General features: G+C 41.8%; 1 protein-coding gene across 1 annotated transcript; it reads left to right on the top strand.

Annotated features, from left to right (window-relative positions):
* Window positions 1-314: 314 nt before the first annotated feature.
* On the top strand, window positions 315-8,528 carry zdhhc18a (zDHHC palmitoyltransferase 18a). Its single transcript, XM_083918504.1, has 9 exons — window positions 315-633; window positions 795-955; window positions 1,221-1,370; window positions 2,645-2,782; window positions 2,903-2,954; window positions 3,656-3,758; window positions 3,862-3,974; window positions 4,318-4,423; window positions 6,907-8,528. The coding sequence occupies exons 1-9, from the start codon at window positions 398-400 to the stop codon at window positions 7,246-7,248; spliced, it is 1,401 nt and encodes a 466-aa protein (XP_083774630.1). The 5' UTR covers window positions 315-397; the 3' UTR covers window positions 7,249-8,528.
* Window positions 8,529-21,015: the final 12,487 nt, after the last annotated feature.

Here is a 21,015-nt window from a genome sequence, read left to right as displayed (position 1 = left end):
ACGTCGTGACGTACATCGGCTGACGGAAACAAAAAAAAGGAAATGTGAGCTGTTGCAAAGCGCTTGAGCCGAAGAGCCCGTCTGTTGGTGTTGTATTTTGGTACAGGGCGATTTAACACAACCAAATGAGTACTAATATGTATGTATTGCTTAAGTTTGACTACCAAAGATGGTAGGTAACCTTGAGTCGAGTCGGGAACTGATTCAGCTCTGCTAAGGAGAAGAATGCCTTTGCTGCTTCCCTCGCTAGCTAGCGTTAGCTTTCAGGATGGTCAACTGACTATTTCACCGTACAATGACTGAATCTTGAGAGGACAGTCTCTCAAAAAACGCGTCGAGAAAGGAGAGTTTTCGTGTTTGTGTGTGTGTGTGTGCCTTTAGTGTCAGTACTGTTTACATGATGAAGAATTGCGAGTACCAGCAGATAGATCCACGGGCGCTGTCGGTGTCGCCCTCATCCGCACAGAGTCACGCCGAGAAGAAAGTGCAGCGGTCGCGGAGGAAATGGGAAGTGTTTCCAGGGAAGAACAGGTTTTTCTGCGATGGTCGGATCATCGTGGCCAGACAGAGCGGTGTCCTTCCTCTGACACTGGGTCTTGTTGTTGTCACATGTGGCCTTTTTTTTGCATTTGAGTGAGTAACTAGAAACGTCCTTTTGTATGTTTTATTTCCAGTGACCCCTGAATGCAACACGAAAAGTATTTTCTAATGTGCACGTGGAAGTTGTTAATTCAGGAATTAAAGGGGGTTTTGGCTAGGGCGGATTGATACAAACTCATCTTTTTCTTTGACAGTTGCCCATTCCTGGTGGAGCATCTGACCGTCTTTATACCTGTGATTGGTGGGGTGCTCTTTGTGTTTGTGGTCATCTCCCTGCTGAGAACCAGCTTTACAGACCCAGGCATCTTACCTAGGGCCACCCCAGATGAAGCAGCAGACGTGGAGAAGCAGATAGGTAGGCACACCCTTGAATTGCATACTTTGCTCTGGGACAGATGGGGTAAAAGAGCTTTGCCATATGGGGGATCTCTGAGGGACGGGTTTGTTGTTGAACTCCCTACCAAGACCTAAGCAGCTTACCCTGTATCGTGGTTGAAGAGCACAAAAGCCAGGGATAGCTTTATCTGTGTTTATACCTTATATCATTTGAGTGCTGATTAGGTAAACATCAAATTTGCACGTCGCAGTGAGTCTCTCTTCTTGAACTTCTCTGTTTTAAGATACCTCAGGATCCTCTACGTATCGACCCCCGCCACGAACCAAGGAGATCCTCATCAATCAGCAGGTGGTAAAGCTCAAGTACTGCTTCACATGTAAAATGTTCCGCCCACCTCGGACCTCCCACTGCAGCCTGTGTGACAACTGTGTGGGTAAGGATGTGGTGAGAAGTTACCACTTATTCTAACCGCACTAATAAAACTTAACAACTTAAGCATGTCTGTTAGGTTTCATTAGTTTGCCTCATGCAGCTCACCTTCCCATGTTAATCCACTGATCTGTATCTTGAATATGCAGTGCTAAATTTAACAAAATCCAAAAAGATGCAGCTATAAACTGTTACTTTTACCGTGGACATAATGGGTGGTCTTAAAGGCATTAGGCAAGACAGAGCAAACTTTTGTTTTCAGGTTGAGACTTCAGAGATCCTCTTTCGCCAGCATGGTCGGTCTGTCCTGTTATGGCATAGGTTCACATTTTTTCCAAGTTTGTCGTAAAACATTCTTCACGTGTATGTACATGCACATATATACTGTCTGTGTTTCCTGTAATCATTCCTCCTCTTTGTTGGCTGTTAAAAGATCCCTTCCTAACCTACCTCCAGTGGAACAAATGGGAGACAAAATCAGCAGATCTCATTTAGTGCAAAAATGTTCAGCTAAAGCCAGTAAAAATCCATTGCCTATCCTACAAAGTTGCAGTGAGTTGAGGGGGGGTAATAACAGAGTGGGGATTTCATACTAAAAAGTATGGAAGATGCCTAGTTGATTAGTCTAATTCAGACTCCTCCCTACTCCCGGTCTTTTGCATTGGAATTGAATTTATGAGCAAGTATGAATATGACGAACAATTACAGCATGCGTTGTTTCATTAATTACATGGGCACCTGAATGCTGTTTTAAGATTTGAAAACATTGTGAATATTGTAATAATACTTGAGTATGGTAAGTTTGACATTAAAGGCCCCTACACATTATACGCGGTAAAAACGCTTTGACCCGGCCATTCCATTCATTTCCTATGGAAGAGGCGGTAGCGGCCAATGTAGCGGCAGCGCCCAAGGTAGCCTATCAAAAGCCCAACCAATGAGTGGCTTTGAGTGTTTACGCTTCCTAGGCAACCAGAGAGCAACATCAAGCCAGCGAGAAAGTCGGAGGAAAAACTTATTGTTTTATTAAACGTTACATTAAAGTCGTTTCAGGATCTCGGAAGAAAACGTAATGCTTGGAGGTTTATAAGCATCACACCAGGTCTGTGAATAGGTAGTTTACGAGCAAACGGTTGTTTTAATACTAACGTTGATTTAGCCGTTAGCTGGGTCTCTGCGCCCAACCTTGCGGTGACTCTTAAGCCTTATTAATAGTGTACTTTACAACTACTATAAACATGCCTCTAATCTCTATGTTTACTGTTTTTTCACCCTCAGAACGATTTGATCACCACTGCCCTTGGGTGGGGAACTGTGTGGGAAAACGCAATTACCGCTTTTTCTACAGCTTCATCATCTCTCTATCTTTTCTGACATCTTTCATTTTTGGCTGTGTCGTTACACACATAACCCTGCGTAAGTATTCAAACATCGTAAGGCACAAATACGCTCAGTACTTGTATGGTGTTCCTGTCCTGTCATCAAGAACCACTTTAAGATTAATTTATTTCTGTTTTTGACCTTCTCTCTCTCCAGGCTCTCAAGAAGGTAAAAGCCTTGTTCAAGCCATTCAAGAGAGCCCTGCCAGATATCCTTTTGAACACACCAAATTTTCAAATAATCAACCTGTTTATGAGACAGATGGGATCTTTTTAAATACGTAACCCTTTTGTGTCGACAAATGGCACAAGTCACACTGTTGACAAGGCATTTCCCCCGCTGCTCCCCAGCCTAAGCCCACGTTTAATAGGATCAGAGAGTTAGCAAAGCAGTGCTTTCAGGAAGATGGCTTTCCACTATAAGGTTTGCTGCTTCATGCTCTCGTAAGATGATGTCATCGGCTAGACAAATATAGACTGCTTGACTACAGAATGGTTCGATTTGTTATTCACAGACAGGGCGTGGGTTAATTTCGTCATGGTGCGCATGATCCGCATTACATGATGATGATGATGATGATGATGGTGTGTGTTTCTGAATTTAGAAATAATACATAGACGATTTGTCGTTGCTACTTATCTCATAAAGCAGAGGATCTGATTAGAATGTCCAGCCTCTGACTATTTGGTTTTAAAAGCCATAATGGCATTTTTAGCCAATATACAAATGACCTAATACATTTTATTTGTATAGCGCTTTTTAAAGGTGACACAGCATTAGAGCCTTTGATCTTCAGGGCTCAGGGGTCCTTTGGTGCGTAGGGTGATGGGGGTTATAATCCAGCCTTTATTCTCATCATTCATTATTGATAATGGTGACATTATCATGCCTTGACTCTTCCTTTTGCACTGTGGTGGAGTTGGTGATTTGTTTCTTCTCCATCTGGTCGATTCTGGGCCTCTCAGGCTTCCATACGTACTTAGTAGCCTCCAACCTCACAACAAATGAAGATGTAAGGACTTATTCGAGTTCTTGTATGATTTAGTTCTTGATTGTTAAAATAGACTTTATCCCTGAGCTGACCGCTTAACATACTTTATTTCTTCACTTTGCAGATAAAGGGCTCCTGGTCAAGTAAACGGTGTGCAGAGGATTCTGGGAACCCGTACAGTTACAACAGTATTATAACAAACTGCTGTGCGACACTATGTGGCCCCATGCCCCCGAGGTGAGCAAAGATGACCCCATCCCATTACAAATTATGTAATTAATTTAGTATGGGAATTGAGCCGTTAAAATGATTGGGGGCTGGGGTTCAATGGGTAGGAGGAGGTTCGACTGAAAAAGAAGAAAAATTGAGCAGCTCATTAAAAAAAAGGGAAGAAATGAACGTGAGCAAGTACATTTTTTTCGGAATTGTGAACCTAGTTCAAAATTCAAAGTCGTGAATCTATATAAACTGAACTCTTAGCCAGCTCTTGTGACGTGTGAACTTGCACACCACTGGTTACAATGCATGTTCAGTCAATGTTAACATGCATCCTAACATAATCCTCCGCTCTGTTCTCAAGCCTGATTGACAGAAGAGGTTTCCTGCCTCTCAATGAGGCAATCCCTGCTGCTTCAGCCTCGGAGATAGAGCTGCCTCCCTTCGTGGCCAAGAATGACGCACACATGGTAGGATGAACCAGCTTGTGGTCCCTCCCAAGTCCTGACTGTCCCATAGCTACTGTGTTGTTGTTGTTGTTGTTAGGCTGCCCCTTGTGTGCCTTCTCCACTCTGTGTTCTCGCCTTCATCGTCCAGACTCCCAGCTTCAGTTCCTCAAGTAGAGTTGCCAACATGCTATGTTATCAAAAGTTGTGCATTGTATGCGTATCATGAAAAAAAGGAAGCGGAGCATGGGTTTCTGACTGGACAGGAATAACATTTCTAGGGCTCAGTTTATGATGGCTTTGAACTGACACAATAATGCAAAAGATCCACAGTAGAAATTATGGAAAACTTTGTCAGTGCTCGTGTACATACATTTGGGTATCCAGAGTGCCTACAAACTGAAATAAGGAAACCCACTCAGTTATTGTGGGCTGCCTGGGTCTGAAAACATTGGCTCCACCTGTTACGTAACATGCAGGCTCATAAGAACAGATGTCTCCCTCCACCTCCTTGAGAACTACCTTTGCAAAGGTGTGCCGTTTTTATTTTGCAAGCCAATCAGAGCAGTCTTGGCTTTTTCAGAAGGGTGCTTAAAGAGACCAGGGCTTTTGGGACAGGAAGTCAATACAGGTATATTCAGACAGACAGTATGACGAACATAATATGTTTTTTTTTAACATTAAAGCATCTAAACATGTTCCAGTAGAAACCCAAAATATAAATATGAACCTGTAAATCAGTATATGTTCCCCTTTTAAGCTAGCTAATCACTACTACTGAAGAGTATTCCCATGCAGCATCATGAAAAAGCGCTGTGTTGTTTGAGCTTGAGAACAAAATGTCTCTGAAGCCACCTGTAACGCCGTTTGGCCTCATTGAGAATTTAAAAATCCAAGAAAGGGAGCAAAGAGCATTTTAAAAGTTTCTAGAGCTAGAAATGTATTCATTTGTTCAGGTGATTGTTAAGTTGCTGCGTCACCTGTCAGATTGTTAGAAATATAAATATTATGGTCAGTTGGTGCTGTGGGACAGTGAACACATTCATTTGTTGCACCATTTTGATATTTGACTTGTATTTATGTTTGCTTACACTTTCGATTCAACATGTTGCTGTATCTACCTCCTTGTTACTGTAATAATGGGTTTGCTTATACGTATGTTGTGGTGGAGGTGTATGCATACAAAGGACTTAATGGACAGCTTTTTATGAGAACATTCAAACGGTTTTAGAAGAGGTTTTGTATTTAATTAATCAGCACTTTATCAGATCATTGGTCATGTCTTGAATCTGTTTGCCATTCAATATGGTCATATTAAATGTCTTTGATATATTATAGCTATATTGCTTTATTTTCAGAAATCCACCTTTACTTCTATTTTTACGGCCATATTTTATTTACCTAAAACGTGTTCTTTTTATGTGTTAAATAAACATTATTTTTGTATTTTGAAATTTTGGTCTCTGTTTTTAATTTACTTTGCCTCTTCATTTTTTTCTTCTTTTTGTCTTCATGTTCCTGACTGCAGATTTTAAGATGTTTGGGGTAAAGTTTTAAAAAGCTTTATTTCAGTAGATATAAATAAGCAAAAATATGGGTTTATTTATCATGAACATTTGTTTCGTATGCCTATAACTTTACTGCTGGATGAAAGATCTGACCCTCGGTGTTGTACTGTATCCATTCCACCCTGCTAGGAGGAGAACTGTCAGGATTTTGCTTTGTCCTGCACAGCCTGAAGGGCACTGCTGCTTGTAGACGGTCGATGGTAAGAGTAGGGTTGGACATTAAGCCAATCACAACATCTCTCCACTTGCCATTCACTTTTTCATAACATAATCTGTGTTTAGGTTTGAAATCGCTGTCGCCTTACCAGTTATTTATTTTCTATGACGTTTTGACATAAACGCAGTTGAGGTAGATCTTGTGATTGGTGTGTGGTGATCGTGTGGATGGATGCGCTGCCTCACTCGTGAATGTGCATGCTTCACTACCATCCATTCTTGTCTCATTAACATTCCCTCGCTCACTTATTATGGGATGGAGCTCGATGATCTTACTCTGTTGTTCAGAGATTTTTTTTCCCCGAGTTTGTGTGTGTGTGTGTGTGTGTGTTGGGGCGTTATTGTGCATGCATGGTGGCGCAAGCAAATACAAGTCTGCATAAACTGTATCTCCCTTTCTGCTTTTATCAGAGCCAGAAGAAACACAGGAAAAAGCAGCTTCTCCACACATTTCAATCTTTAATTGTGTTGCATTGTCTGCATCTAACTCACTTCTTCCATCCTTCTCCATTTGACTCTTTTTGACAATGCTTCCATCAGTGCTATCATCGCTTTCACTGTGCTTAATGAGTTCTCACCTAATCATTTTAATCACATTGCAGAATTTTTAATGTGTTTGCGCTGTTTTTTACTGTCGTGTCGTTGCAGCTCGGCCTTTCATAACACAAACTGATGACGTGCTTCTTTTTCTTACCGTCTCTATTTTCTTCCCTCTCCCTACAGTGCACTCAAAGCACAAAGGACGTGTTGGAGAGGATGGTCCACTCCTTCGACTTTCGTGGCCTGTGCCCCCCAGGAACCCCAAAGACCACCCCCCTGGGCCCGGAGGTTTCCAGCACGGCGGCGCCTTCCACGGAACCTTCACCATCCGCCGGCTGCTCACGACAGCGCACCTTCCAGCCTGTGGCTGCTCCTTGCCCCCCGTTCAGCAGAAGCAGCAAGAGGAGAGACTCGCTGCACTCTATCAACCCAGCCTTCCGCCTGGCTTCTCCCTCCCCGTCGCTGAGCCGCACCACGTTGATTCTCGGCGATGCACCTGATGTTGGCTTTATCCCGCTACCCTGAGTACATCCATGAGAGAACAGAATGAGTCATAGTGCACTCAGTGGCGCTCTGTATTACTGGCAATGTTTTTGGCTACGTAGTGATGGTCAGGCTGTGTGTTGCCATTTGGTATCTGAAGATGACATTCTGATGAGTTGATTAAGCATCACCTGGAAGGTTTTTTATGTTTTGTGTGTTTTATAAAAAATGTCCTACACTACTCTGTGTCCTTCAGGATGAAGGTAACTCTTAGTAATACTTGGAAGCACAAAAAAAAGAGATATTTTTTTAAACACCTTTTTATTATGACACCCAGAACATGCCTCCACACCTTTCACAGAACCTCAAGCCGTACGTCACAACCGCAGTGTTTGTGTATCTTGCTAATTTATGCAAACGGGTCTTTAAATCTGGGAATACTTACAGTATGAGTGTGGATGCCAGAAATGCAGAAACAAAAGTTTAGATTTACTGAACTTGCACGCACCGAATAGTGAGCCATTTCAGGATTATCAACTCAAAAGTTGGCCTTATGTCATGTCCAATTTCCACATCTAGATCTGTAACATCCCAGTCAGTGTCATCAGGTGGATCCAGCCTAAAAGGATTCAGATGAATGAGAAGTCATAGATTGAAGTGTGATGCAGTTCTGCATGTCTTGTATATCAGATGCTCTTGTGGTAAATATATTTTATTTGTGTGAGGTGTATCACTTTAGGAGACGATCATTGAAAGAGGATACTTGAAAGCGACTTTGATACAATGGATGAAATAGTTCCTCCACGTGTTTTAGGTCTTCGTTGCCGTCGTCTTTATCTAATTTGTTGGATGTTAAAAGTATTTAATTTCAATCCAGATCAAATTTGCCAGTGTTTATCTCTTGCATACTGTTTCCACTGTTGATGTTAATGTGATATACTGGAATGTTTTCTGTACATTCTTTGCCAAAGGGCACATCGACCGTACGTTGCCTGTCATGAGTGTGTTTGTGGTTACAGCACAGGATCGACTTATGGACTGTTGGAGGGGTCTCTTTACGTGCTCATTTCCATGGCTGTGACCCCCTTGCAGCATGAATCTTATCTGTGATGGTGGAGTACAATATCAGTACGTAGCAGGAGTTAGTTTTTACCACTAGGGGGCAGCATGTGAATAAGGATTGCAGCCCAGTCAGATGACAATTTAGGAACATGAAAACCATAGAGGAAAGGCCTTGTGATGTTTTATTTATTTTTTGTAATTGAGCATTGAAGATGTACATAGGTTGTGACTTGCCATAGTCAGTGGGTCATTCATTTATCACTCTGCAGCAAGACCCATAGGTTGTGTAGACATTTACAAGCAGTGCTTGTGCTAAAAAAAAAAACTTGTTTGTATTTTGTAGGATGTAACAGTGGAACTGTAACATTTGGTCAATAAAAAGTATCACATTTGTTGATTTTTTACATTTTTTTATTCCCACAAAACTAGACGAATGCATACATAACATGCCACAGTCTACTAACTGAATAGCAAAACCATGTGTTGCCTTTTATTTAAACTACAATGACTTTGAACAGACCAGTGTCAAACTATGTTGGAGTGCAATCAGCGATATTTGGCCTCATCTGTCCTGACAGCTCCTTCATGGAAACAATGGGGAGATGCATGTTGACCACATGTGTTTAGACAGGCAACGATCCTGCAATGAAAAAGCGTCTGCAGTATGGACAACAGCTGACACAATATCTATACCTGAATTTGTCCATGATAGAATACAATTAGGTGACAGAGTAAGAAAACTCACTTAAATGTACAGGTCATGTGCAGAATAGTATTCACCAAAAGAAAAAAAATGTCTGCCCTAATAAGATTAAGTCGCTTGGACTGAGGCTTGGAGATATTTTCCCCCTTCTAAGTAGCCACACGAAATAGAATATCACCAGCGTGGTGAATTGTTTCCTTGGCATGGCCGCCATAATTTTTTTTCTGTGCCCAGAGTTATATTTTTTAAGAAGCCTTTCTGCCTGTAATTATTGAAACAGAAAACTGGAGAAAAATAGCCCGAAGGCCAGTGATCACAGCAGATGGACCGTAGCAGCTGAGGCTGGAGTCTGACTGCGCTCAGCTGTCACTTCTATGTGCAGAAAAGTGAGAATGTTGCTTTAAGGTCTTCCAGATCCACCTTTTTTTTTTGGGGGGGGGGGGGGGGGGTGTCTGCATGCAGCAGCTGGTGTCTCCTGTATGCTGGTGTTATTTACCTTGCAACGAGGATGATTTAAATGTACAATTGTACATGCAAGAGAAGACATACATATACTGTATATTTGGCTTGGATGCAATTCCACTAGTCTTTTGGGTGTTTTTTTTAACTTTATACCTATAAATGTACCTATACTGTATAATGTTAATACAATTCTTGGCTGTTTTAAGAAGGGTTGACAAATGAGAAAAAACAATAAACACTGGAAGAAAAAGCTCTGTCCTGATTCAGACAAACAATGTAATGGCTGCAAGACAAGACAAGACACAACAGAACAACAAATTTGTCGTGAAATGTGATATTAATGGAAGATTTTTATGTATCTATTACATCATTTGACTTCAAAAGACTCCTTGCTGAGGCAAGACAGTATAGCAACCTGTATATATTAAGCTAAGATAAAACAGATGGTCCGATCTTTGGCCCAGTGTGTCTCGCAGGAGGAAAAAAGCCAAAGCATTACAGCCTCAGCAGCTGTGTTGCATTTTGATCACAGGCTTCTATCGTGTAGAAGTCTAAAATTATTTGCATAAGAAGAGCAATCTAAAAGTGAATTCAAGATTATACCCCACAAGCAAAGGTAACAGGTCATCGCTTTGTAGTGGGTTTAATTGTCAGCAGTATTGACATGTGGATTATTTGAGTCCTCACTGGCTGCAGGTCCTTATCTGCTCACGGGAGTGCGTCATGCTCTTTAACCCCAACTGGCACAGAGAAGACCACCTTGTCTGCTTTGCTGGTGGATTTCACAATAAAAAGGTATATTTTAAAGGTCACACATCATAAAAAGATTCCCATGTCTTTTTTTTATTATCAAGCAGGTCAAGGTGCTATGTAAATACCGTGAACGTATGAAAACGCTCAATCCACAGAGAAAAGCGCACAGCCTGTGTTCAGAAACTGTTAAATGGGCCATCAAGACTTCTGATTAGTTGGGATGTCACAACTACACTACAGTATGTACAGTTTTTTGAACATTGAAGCATGTAAACATGTTCAAGTAGAAACTCAAAATACAAGTATGAACCTGAAAACAAGCACAATATGTCCCCTTTTATGAAAAATGACTTTTTCTTCATAAGAGGGGTTAGATAAGAATGACTCATAAGTGGATAGCATGTATGAGTTTCTACTGTTTTTGGTCATTATATAAATGTTCAGGCTTCATTTGCTGTATTTATGTCATACTTTTACTGTGCTAATTCCTTCTCTCTTCGTGAAACACAGTAACCGAACAGTCGGGAATGCCACCTCTTTCACTTAAAACTAATAAATTCCAGCTCTTCCTAGAAATAATTCACTACCAATTTACCCCTGGCTTTCATCCACCATGTGATTCATCATGCTCGTTCCTCTTCAGCGAGCTACGTTTGGCCCTGCTGTCATGTGTGCGGCCGTGTGTCACACTCTCACAAGTCTTTTCCTCATCGCTCGCTGAGTCTGACCTCTGTGAAAAAAACAGGTGACTCACACTCAGGGCTGCTGTCAACATCACTTGCTGCTGTGATTTTGAGAGCTAAACGTGCGTCTCTGTGCTGGGCATTGGAGCTGGATATAATTAACCATGTACTGAGCACAAGCAACCATCTGCCAGGAGGCTGCAGCTGCCAGCAGGCATAGTTTATTGCCACTGCCAGTGAAACTTGAAACAAGTGAATCCTGTGGTTGACTTGCATGTGTGGTTAAAATTGATCAAACCTGGATCCTACACAACTAAATTTCTAACATAATGGTGTTTTCCTAAAAGTGGATGTATGCAACAAAAGCAGGATGTTTGACCTCCTAAAAGGGGGAAAAGCACATCCACAGTTTGCAACTAATGCATCCTAGCTGACACTAAAGGCAACAAGATTTCCTCAGTTCCGGTGTAACTTGTAAAGAATTTTTTTGCATGCGTGCTCTTACGCGGGTCGGCCTTGTGTTCTTTTCTTGAGCATATTCAGATTGCTGTATGATAGTATTTATCATTGGGTGAATGGGTACCGGCCAAAACAGTGAGACTGAACATAATTGAATGGCATTATGTTGGTACATCCATCCATCCATTCATCTTCAACCGCTTGTCCCTATCCGGGTCGCGGGGGGGCTGGAGCCGATCCCAGCTGACATCAGGCGTGAAGGCAGGGCTCACCGTGGACTACACGACGCCAGTCTATCACAGGGCACATAGAGACAAACAGAGACAGACAACCATTCACACTCAATTACAGTTACAGTTACAATACTGCTGGTTTTTCTGTTTGCAAATCACTCCACTAGCTAGCGCCGGCGATGGAGGATTCATGCTGTGCAGCCGAGACACAGCCAGCTTAGGTTTTTGGTGAGCTAACATTAGCAAGCAAGCTAACTTTTTATCGGAGCGTACCTATATTCCCCGGGTCCTATGTTCCCCACTTTGTATGTGACAATCGGACCCTTTTTTGAGAAAAGGATGCGATGTTCATCGCTTTTCACAGAAAGCGTCCAATATTCTCCCATCTGTTGTTTTTTCCACAATCAGTGCCAAATTCCCCGGCAAATAGGCTTATGTAGACCCTAAGCCTACCCCCTAACCCTAACCCTAACCGTAACCCCTAACCTTAACAAAATGCTAAATGAAATCAGCGGAGACATAGGCTTACGCGACCGGGGAACATAGAACCCAGGGAACATAGGGATGACCCATTTTTTGTCAGCACTCGGCGTAAATGGGTTTTGTACTATCACAACTAAGTCACACAAGCTGTGCCTCCGCTACGCACACTCTGCAGCGGCCGACAGCCTGTGGACCTTCAGCCAGCCTAAACCTCAGCACTGGGGGTCTGATCCCGGACCACACTGAGTCCGACTTCCCGCAGGAGCAGCAGATACATAGGAAAGCCCTCAACCTCGGGTCAGCATGTGTGGTTTATTTTGTTGATGTTAGCGGACTCTATTAGGTCATCACTGTTGGCTGTAGTGGAGCTGAAGAGAGGCGAGGGTCCATTCCGAATCCTTTCCATAGAATTCAGTCCACAGGCTGGTAAGGGCGAAAGGGGTGAAAGTCTGAATTTTTAAGTTGCGTAACAACCCAAACCTTTAATAGCATACAACAAAACATTATACACACAGGACCTGTAGTTGTTTGTGTACTGCTTTTCCAGGGATGCCTCTGGGTGTAACACGGGTGGCTTGCAGAGGGTATGTGTGAACACCTACAGTAAAAAGCCCTGAAAGCCTTTTAGCACATAAAGCTCATGATAGATCAGTTCAGTGTTATTCATCAGCTGGTTTTACGTATTAGCTTTGTTGACTGATCCAATGTGTTTTAAGATTAGAGAAGAGTCAGTGCAGGGTTACAGATCTGACCAGCTAACCGTTCACAGGTTATCCTAGGTTGTGACGGTCACTGAGATCATTTTATGTAATTGCTTCTGTTGTTATGCATAACACTTGATCTTGATATGTAGGTCTTGATTTCCACAACATTTTATATTTGAGTTATTTTTTTGGCGTGCAGATTAGATAAGTAGAAAGACGTGAGATATCCCCGGTTTCTTGCAGTGGAAAAACGTTGGCTGTGTGTGGTGAAGTGGAAAGAGCTCCCCATGGAAACCTGAATATGTGCCATGGTGCAGCTGGATTAGCGTACCAGGGTACCACAGGGTGAGACTTTATCACAGCAGCCATTATCATGTGGACTGTTTGATAAGGTCTAAATCAATCTGCTGAAAATGCTTCGGTTGCTGACACATCATTTTTTAAAATGCTAAGGCTCAACTGCCAGTGGATAACCCATCACTGTTTTTGTTTCTTTTAAAAGCAACAGTGCTCTGAGGGCCTGACTGACTCTGAAAATAAATATTCCGATGATCTATGTTCGTGTGCACGTGTAACACATCATTTTGAATAAATTAATAATAATGTAAAGTATGCTGTACAGTAGAATGTAGGGGAAAGAACAATTAAAGGCACTGGATTTTAAAAATTGACTTTTTTTCCTTTTTTTTTTAATTGTAAAATTAGCTCTACTGCAGCTAGTGCATAATTTGGCATTTACATTTTGTGCAGGAGCATTTTGCAATATGGCTACTCTTACTTCAGTAAAAGATCTGAATACTTCTTCCAACACTGGCTTTATTAGCATCATATTAGCGTGTGGATCTTTAGGGCCATACTGTAAAAATGCATACATTATGAACAGATGGTGGTTGTGCAATAATATAAAGGCCACTGAACTTTGCGCACTTGGTCACGGCTCAGGTTTTATGAACCCACTAGACCACAATAAAGTGACAGGGAAAAATAGGTGGTGCAAGTTGAAAGTGACAGATAGATAGTGGATGCTGAGTCACTTAAGGGCATGACCAGACCTTTTCCCTGCATGTTTGACTTGTAGCAGGTAACAGTGCAGCTTTTCAAGGAGAGAATGGGTACATTGCTCATATTGTTTATCTATGTTACTTAAAAGGAAGTTATGAAAAGGGCAGAAGAGTAGCGAAGACACACAGATGTGTTCTATAGTAAAACACAAGTTTTTTTTAATTGTACAGTAACATGTTTAAGACTGTGCTGTATGTGGCCTCCTGAACCCCCTGTTGCTGCCAATAGTAAGTCAGAGCAGCTTTTGGCCATGTGGGCAACATGCCTTCCTCGTGCCTGCTTTCAGTTACAGCGCTGCATGAATCTCAACCCTTCCAAAACCTTTGAATCTTTCAAAACTATGGAAGGCAAGCCAGGTTTGTTTTTCTTTGGACAGCTCGTTTTGTTATCAACATTCACAAACACCTGTCATGGATTTGGATAAATGCCCGCAAATCTGATCACAATTAATCTAATAAGTGTACTTTGTACTTTTGATATCATAGTGTTGTTTTGGGACTCTTGGAACATCCAGCTGGCTTTCTCTGACTCGCCGCACGATGGGATACACTTTTGACCGATCCCCCTTTAATCCCACCTGGAGGAGGATTAGAGAAATAGTGGATGACGATCTGAGAAATGTGCAGTTGACATCTTTTTTTTATTAGTGGCTCGTTTTTGATAGAGGTTTTAACTTGACTGACTGACTCTGCTGTTTTCAGAGCAGTATCAGTTACATGAGTAGGGCTGCGCTGGTATGATCATGACCTTAAAAGACAGACAGGGAGCTGCTCCGTATCTTTGCTGTGCTTGACCCCAAAGGTGTCCTGTGAATCAACACAATTGCTCCCGGACGTGTCACATTCTTTGTCCCCCCTCGGGGCACGGTTATTCTCTCAGCTACTGAATGGGGAGGGGGTTGAGGAGCAGGATTTCTGGGAATGAAATCAGAGCTTGATGCTAAATAGGGGTTCCCTCTCACTTCTGGTAAATGCTCCAGAGAGGGGAAAAGAGCCAGTTCGCTTCTCTGGTAGCTTTCAAATGTCCACACCAGACACGTGTGTTGAGAAAATTACAGAACATCTTTTTTTCAATAAGCTTTTATGGCTACATTTTGTTGACTCTGCGGTATATGGCACATTGTAGGCAGCTGTCAACTTGTTTCTACGTCCCTGCAGAGTATGACTTGTCAGTAGCATTTAAACAGTGGACAATAATACCAGAGTGAGAACACAAAGGGGAACCATTCATCTACCAACACCAAAGCTAAGAAGTGAAACAAATTGGAGTTTATTTTCTTTTTGGGGGGAATTAGACATTGTAATGCAACAGGGACCCTAAATGTCCTGTTGGAACGGACGCGGGGGCCGTTGCACAACATGATTTAAGCTCCAGTTAAGGAAGCTTATCCGACGTCCCGGACAAACAGAAGAAGGAGGGGAGGGTGCTTTTTTACCGGGGACATACCTTTCTCTCTTCTACATGTGCTCCTCCATAAGCAGGAATAAGACACGTAAGTGGGATATGCATGTGCTTAGATGAATTACATGAGTTTGAGAGTAAAGAAAGAAAAAAAATACTAGATGCAGGAGAAAATGACTCCTCCTGGTTCTACATCACATGAACTGAGAATTTATTGGAGAAATAAAGATTTAATCACACCCTCTGGAATTTCTTATCTCTCCTTGATGTGTACCTTTGTGTAGATCCGTGTTTCTAAACACTCTTCCATTTATTTTTCTTTCTATAATGTATGTAACATTCCACACAACTTCAGCCTCAAACTTTTTTTTCCTTTTCACCCCTTTAGAGAGTAAACTGAGCCGAGTCTTACATAATACATAGTCTAACACTATATTTGACCGTTGAGCTTCAGAGCGCTTCAACTATGCAGTAACCTCTCTTATCCAAAGATACTGCCACAGCTATGTCGAAACTATGGCCCTGCAGAGCCTAAAGAAAATGGTAGAAAGCAATACTACAACCCTCTCCAAACTGACTTATTACCTAAACTAGTTTTAAAGGCCCCATAGTATAAAAAAATAAGATTTCCATGACTTTTTTATTATTATAAAGCAGTTCTAGGTGCTATATAAATACTGTGAAAATATGAAAATGCTCAATCCAAAGAGAAATGCACACGGCTCACAAACATGTATATTCAATTGTGTGAGTTTCATGTAAAGATGTTCTAGTAGAAACCCAAAATACAAGTATGAACCTGAGAATGAGCACAATATGGGACCTTGAACATACCCACAATTTTCCCTATCGGATATCTAAAATGAGGTTGGGTTAACAACAAGGCAACGTAAATAATGATTCGATTTCAGTCCAACAACAGGACGAAAGCTCGCAACAGATCAACATCGAATAATGTGTGATTGCTTTCTCACAACTGTCTATTTTTTTCCATTTCGGTTTAGCGATCCTAGACAGAACAGAGAGCTGATGTATAAGAGCACTTGAATCTATAGTGCATTTTGGTGTGTGTGTTTTTTTCTTCTCGCAGCACTACTGTAATCAATCAAGCAGGCAGCGAAGGGAGTCTGACGTCAGAAGCGCAGCTGCTTGCGTAACCTTGCCTCTCTGTCCCACAGATTGGTCATCTGGAACAATCCGGAAAAGTAAACTCAACCTCTCTTATCGCGCACTCTCTCGAACGCAGGTATAAGCCACCGGGGTTCAACCTGACTGGTCAACTTAACCTGGTTGTATATTTAGACAGGTTTCCTGCCGCCATGGCAGACAGAGCCTGCAGCAAGTATGATAGAGTCAACCTTTTTATTTGATTTTCATTCACAAAATCAAGGTGGATTTTTCTAAATAAGACAGTGTAATGTCAATCATGCAATGTAATAGCAGCAGCTGCATCACTATTTTAGCTATGGCAATACTGTGCACAGTTACACATGATGCACACTCTAATAATAGCAAACACTTGGTCTTCTAGTATAACATGTCCTCAGTGACAGATGAGGGAAGTCTTCATTGGGGAATTATTCACTTAGATTGTAGAGGGCCCTGACAGAATGGTAAGAAAACAGCTTCACAAGTCATCCCGTGCGACAGACGGCGCATTATCTGCACTCTCACAATTGATCATCGTGACACTATTCAGCTTGTTGTTTGGCAACATCGATTTTCAGCCAAGCTTTTACAACAAGCCGTGACGTCCAATCATGTCCCCGCAGTTGAAAGAAAAGCCTGTTTCCCTGCGTCGTTCCTCTTTCTGTCGCTGCCCGTGAGGCAAAGACAAACAGAGACATTTGACAACAAAAAAATATGACTTGTGATTGTCTTTTATCTTCATTTGAGCACAAAAATAGAGATAAAAAAAACTTTCAATAGACTTTAATTGATGGTCTTTAATATGTACTCAAGACTAGCAGATTGTTTCATAATGTTTGTTAAAGGTGTGTTTAAATACGGGCTATCTCACCGCACCTACTAGACTCATAGTGTCAGTTGTCATGGCTCCAGCAGGATGTACACTTGCGAATAAACAGAGGATCCAGTGGCATTGACGTGAAATAACAAAAGGTGAAATGGGAAACTAAATACAAAGCAGTGAACACATTTGAGGAGTTTGCTTTGTCTAAGTTGTGTTTGTTGTTTTTGTTCCACCGCATAAATTAATTGACTTCACACCGACTCCCTCTGACACGGGGTTGTGAGGGAAAATGAGAATGTCAAGTGGCTTGACATCCACCTCCCATTATTGCTCTCTTGTTCACATTCAGGTAAAATGCTGGTTCTGCTCCCAGGATGCACAGCTGCCACGCGGAGGGTTATTTATAGAGTGATGACGCAGATGTCTCACATCGGCACCTGGCAGGACCCTCAGCTGGCTACGCCTCTGCCCAGCTGCCCGACAACCGTGGATGCTGTTGCTGGGGAAACAGGATTATGTTGACATCATAGGATTTGAAGTGATCTTCCACGGAGACCTAATCCCCGGTACGCCCACAAACCCCCGACCCCTCGGAGGCTTTTGAGACAATGTCAACCTCCAGCTGTGTGTTGTGAACAACAGTGTGAACTAAATAGAGACACACATATGTTTAGGGGAAGATGATGATGTGCGTGCTTGAGTGAGTGTGTGTGTGTGTGTGTCTGCCTGTCTGTGTTTTATTGCTGCATCACTAAAACCCCACACAGCTCGATCATTAAATGAACTTTACTCTCTTGTAAACATTTTACAGGTGCAATAGCATGCAGTGTGGACATGTATGAGTTGTTAGGGATTGTATAAATGATGACATATTTGGGTCAATTTAAAAAGAGGAAATTACTGAAGTTTTCCCCCCTCTGCATTGTTCACTGGCAAATTACACACTGACATAATCTTCTCACCACTGAAAGAGTCATGTCTGCAATTGTGAGTAATGTCTCCCATCTTGTCAGCTCCTTCATTTGGGGGTATTTACTGCATTTAAAAAACATAATAGACTGCATGCAGGACAGGATGAGATGTAAAGAAAGTGACGATGTGATCACTTCTGTAAATACCGATGCAGAGGAGACTGACAGCTTTCAAATTCAGAGGGATTAAATAAACTGGAGGACACTGAATTCATCTGTCTTAATAAAGCAATAACATAGCAGCTCATATGTGTGTTATTCATTTTTTAAATATATTTTTGGAGCAGTTTTCCAAGCCTTTATTATGTAGGACAGACAGGAAATGGGGTGAGAGAGAGGGAGACATACAGCAAAGGGCCACAGGTCGGAGTGGAACCCATAGCCCTTTACATGGGACAACTGCTCTAACCACTGTGCCACCAGCCCCCCAACGATATGTGTGTGTTATTTAACTCAGGTCTTCTCTCACTATACTTTTTATGGCTCAGAGGGGCTTTTACGTACAGTATTAGGCATAAAAAGCTGACATGTCCTGTTCAGAGCAGAGGAATGTCTTTGTATCTGCACCAGAACAAATAAAAAAACACTCTGCACCTCAGATAAGGAGGCAGAGTGGAAAGAAGTGGCAGTGAGGTATCTGAAAACGCAAATGGAAAGCTTAAAGGGCACCGCAGGTTATCGGAGCCTTTTCACAAACCCCTGCACAATCATGAGTGAATTATATGAATGAATTGTTCATGTTGTCGTTGCCTTTAATTTTCCATCGGCTGAATAAACTAACAACTCAAAGGTAAGGCCGCTCCACTTTAAACACGGCCCTCTACTAAAATTGATAAGGGACTATAAAAATGTGTGATCAACAAGCAACCTTTTTAAGGTTTAATTGCCTGCTATCATAGTTTAAATAGGACTTGACAAACAGCTTCTGGATCTCAGCGAAATACATGTTTATAGAATTTGTTTTATTTAGCAGATAGGTCTACAGTAAGAGGCTGCACATTAGGTCTTTTAACAGTGAGGCTAAAAAATGCATTTGTTGGTAATTTATTGTATATTTTACAGTATTTTGGGGGGGGGGGGTAATACAGGAGTTTCTTAAAGACAATTAAGTAAAACCAGGAGGTGACTTTTGACACGTTTTTATAAAAAAAAAAAAAACTTCCATAAAAAGGTGTAAAACATCATATAAGATGAGCATGAACTACAAAACAAAGGTAAAAACCAAACTGCAAGGTCTGCACTCTGGCTTTAGTGCTAGCTGCTGATAATTGGCCCGGATCAGAAACCTTTAAATCGCTTGTTTAATTAGTTCAAATGGACAAGAAGTCTGTTTGTAGGCCAACTGCTTTTCCCCGTGCCCTTTAGATTGATCAGCAGGTCTATATAAATATAGGTAGCCTATTTTTTTAAGTCTAGTATTTAATAATCAGCTTTAAAAGGCCAACATTTTACAATTAATATGTGTTGCCACAGTGTGTGGCATCCCTCTGTGGTAGAAATCCCTGTGAAGTGTAGCAGCGGAGGTCCACCTGATGATGCAAAACACACAGTCCAGCTTATCTCAGGTGGACTTCCAATGCCTCGATGCTTCAATGCTTTAAGGAAGCCAATCTGCACACACTGCAATGACACAGAGCTAGATTTAAATCAGCAAAGAATATCTTTAAGGAGGGAGCACATTTTCTATGCTCTGATATTTATGATAGACTATCATATCATAAAAATTTAAGAAAGTTGATGAATAGAATTACTTCATTGATCCCAAGCTGGGAAGGTGCAGGAAGACTATTTTGGGCAGCTTTCCAAGCCTTTATCAGATAGGAAATAGGGTGAGAGAGAGGGGGGGAGACATGCAGCAAAGGGCCGCAGGTTAGAGTTGAACCCACAACCGCTGCTTTGAGGACCTTCAGCCTCTTTACATGGGGCGACCGATCTAACCACTGTTCCATCAGCCAGCCCCAAATAACATTTCAACAAATAGGGCCGGAAATAAGATGGAAACACGGGAAAAAACATATTCCTGCTACACAAAATTAAACTTCGACCCATGAATTACTGGTTCATTTCACTTATCCAGATCTCTATAAATGATTCAAATGAAACAGATTTAAAAATGGTCAGAACTGGTAAATGTACAACTGGTGAGTAGTTTGTTTGAAGGGGTCACAGGCCAAGAAGGTTGTGAAACACTGAGCTTGAGGTTAGTAAACTTGGCTTGTGACTGCAAAGTTACCTGGATGACTTTTCTGGATAATCTTGCTTAAATAAAGGAGCTAACTTGCAGCTGCTGTTGAAGTTCCCTTCAACAAGGCCTTTAACGTATCCCTCCAGCTTTGGAGGGCCATGGTCTTCTCTATGTTTCTATAGGCTAGATCTGTATGATCTTGGAGTGACCATGACACAGGGCGTTGCTGGAAAAACATCCTGCAAGCTCCGCAAACAGTTCCTGCCTGGTCAAATAAAGAAATATACCATAGGAGGGAAAGAAAATGATGTTTGCCCAACTAAAATCGGATCTGTCATTATTTACTGATAATACTACAATAGTACTATCTGCTACTATCTGACCAAGTAACAGCATTATAAAGCCTCATTTGTATTAATATTGCTGCAGCTTTAAATCAAAAGATCATTAGATGATAAAGCTTGTTTGAGGGAAAACCCTGTCAGTATGCAGGGCGCACCGTGAGCAGAGCAGAGGAGGGGGAGGAGACTGTTACATGCGTCACTTGGAGGATGTTCTCTACAGACAGGGCGTCCATAATCAATGACCAAACACAGCAGCCAATCACAGGGCTCATGCTAATGAGGAGGCTTTAAACCCCTTTGGATGAATCGGTTCTTTGCAGACTGACCGGATT

Source organism: Echiichthys vipera (assembly GCF_963691815.1).
Source record: "Echiichthys vipera genome assembly, chromosome: 8".
In the NCBI taxonomy this organism is placed as follows: domain Eukaryota; kingdom Metazoa; phylum Chordata; class Actinopteri; order Perciformes; family Trachinidae; genus Echiichthys; species Echiichthys vipera.
Note: the sequence above shows the minus strand (reverse complement) of the source record. Positions and strands in the feature narration are given on the sequence as shown.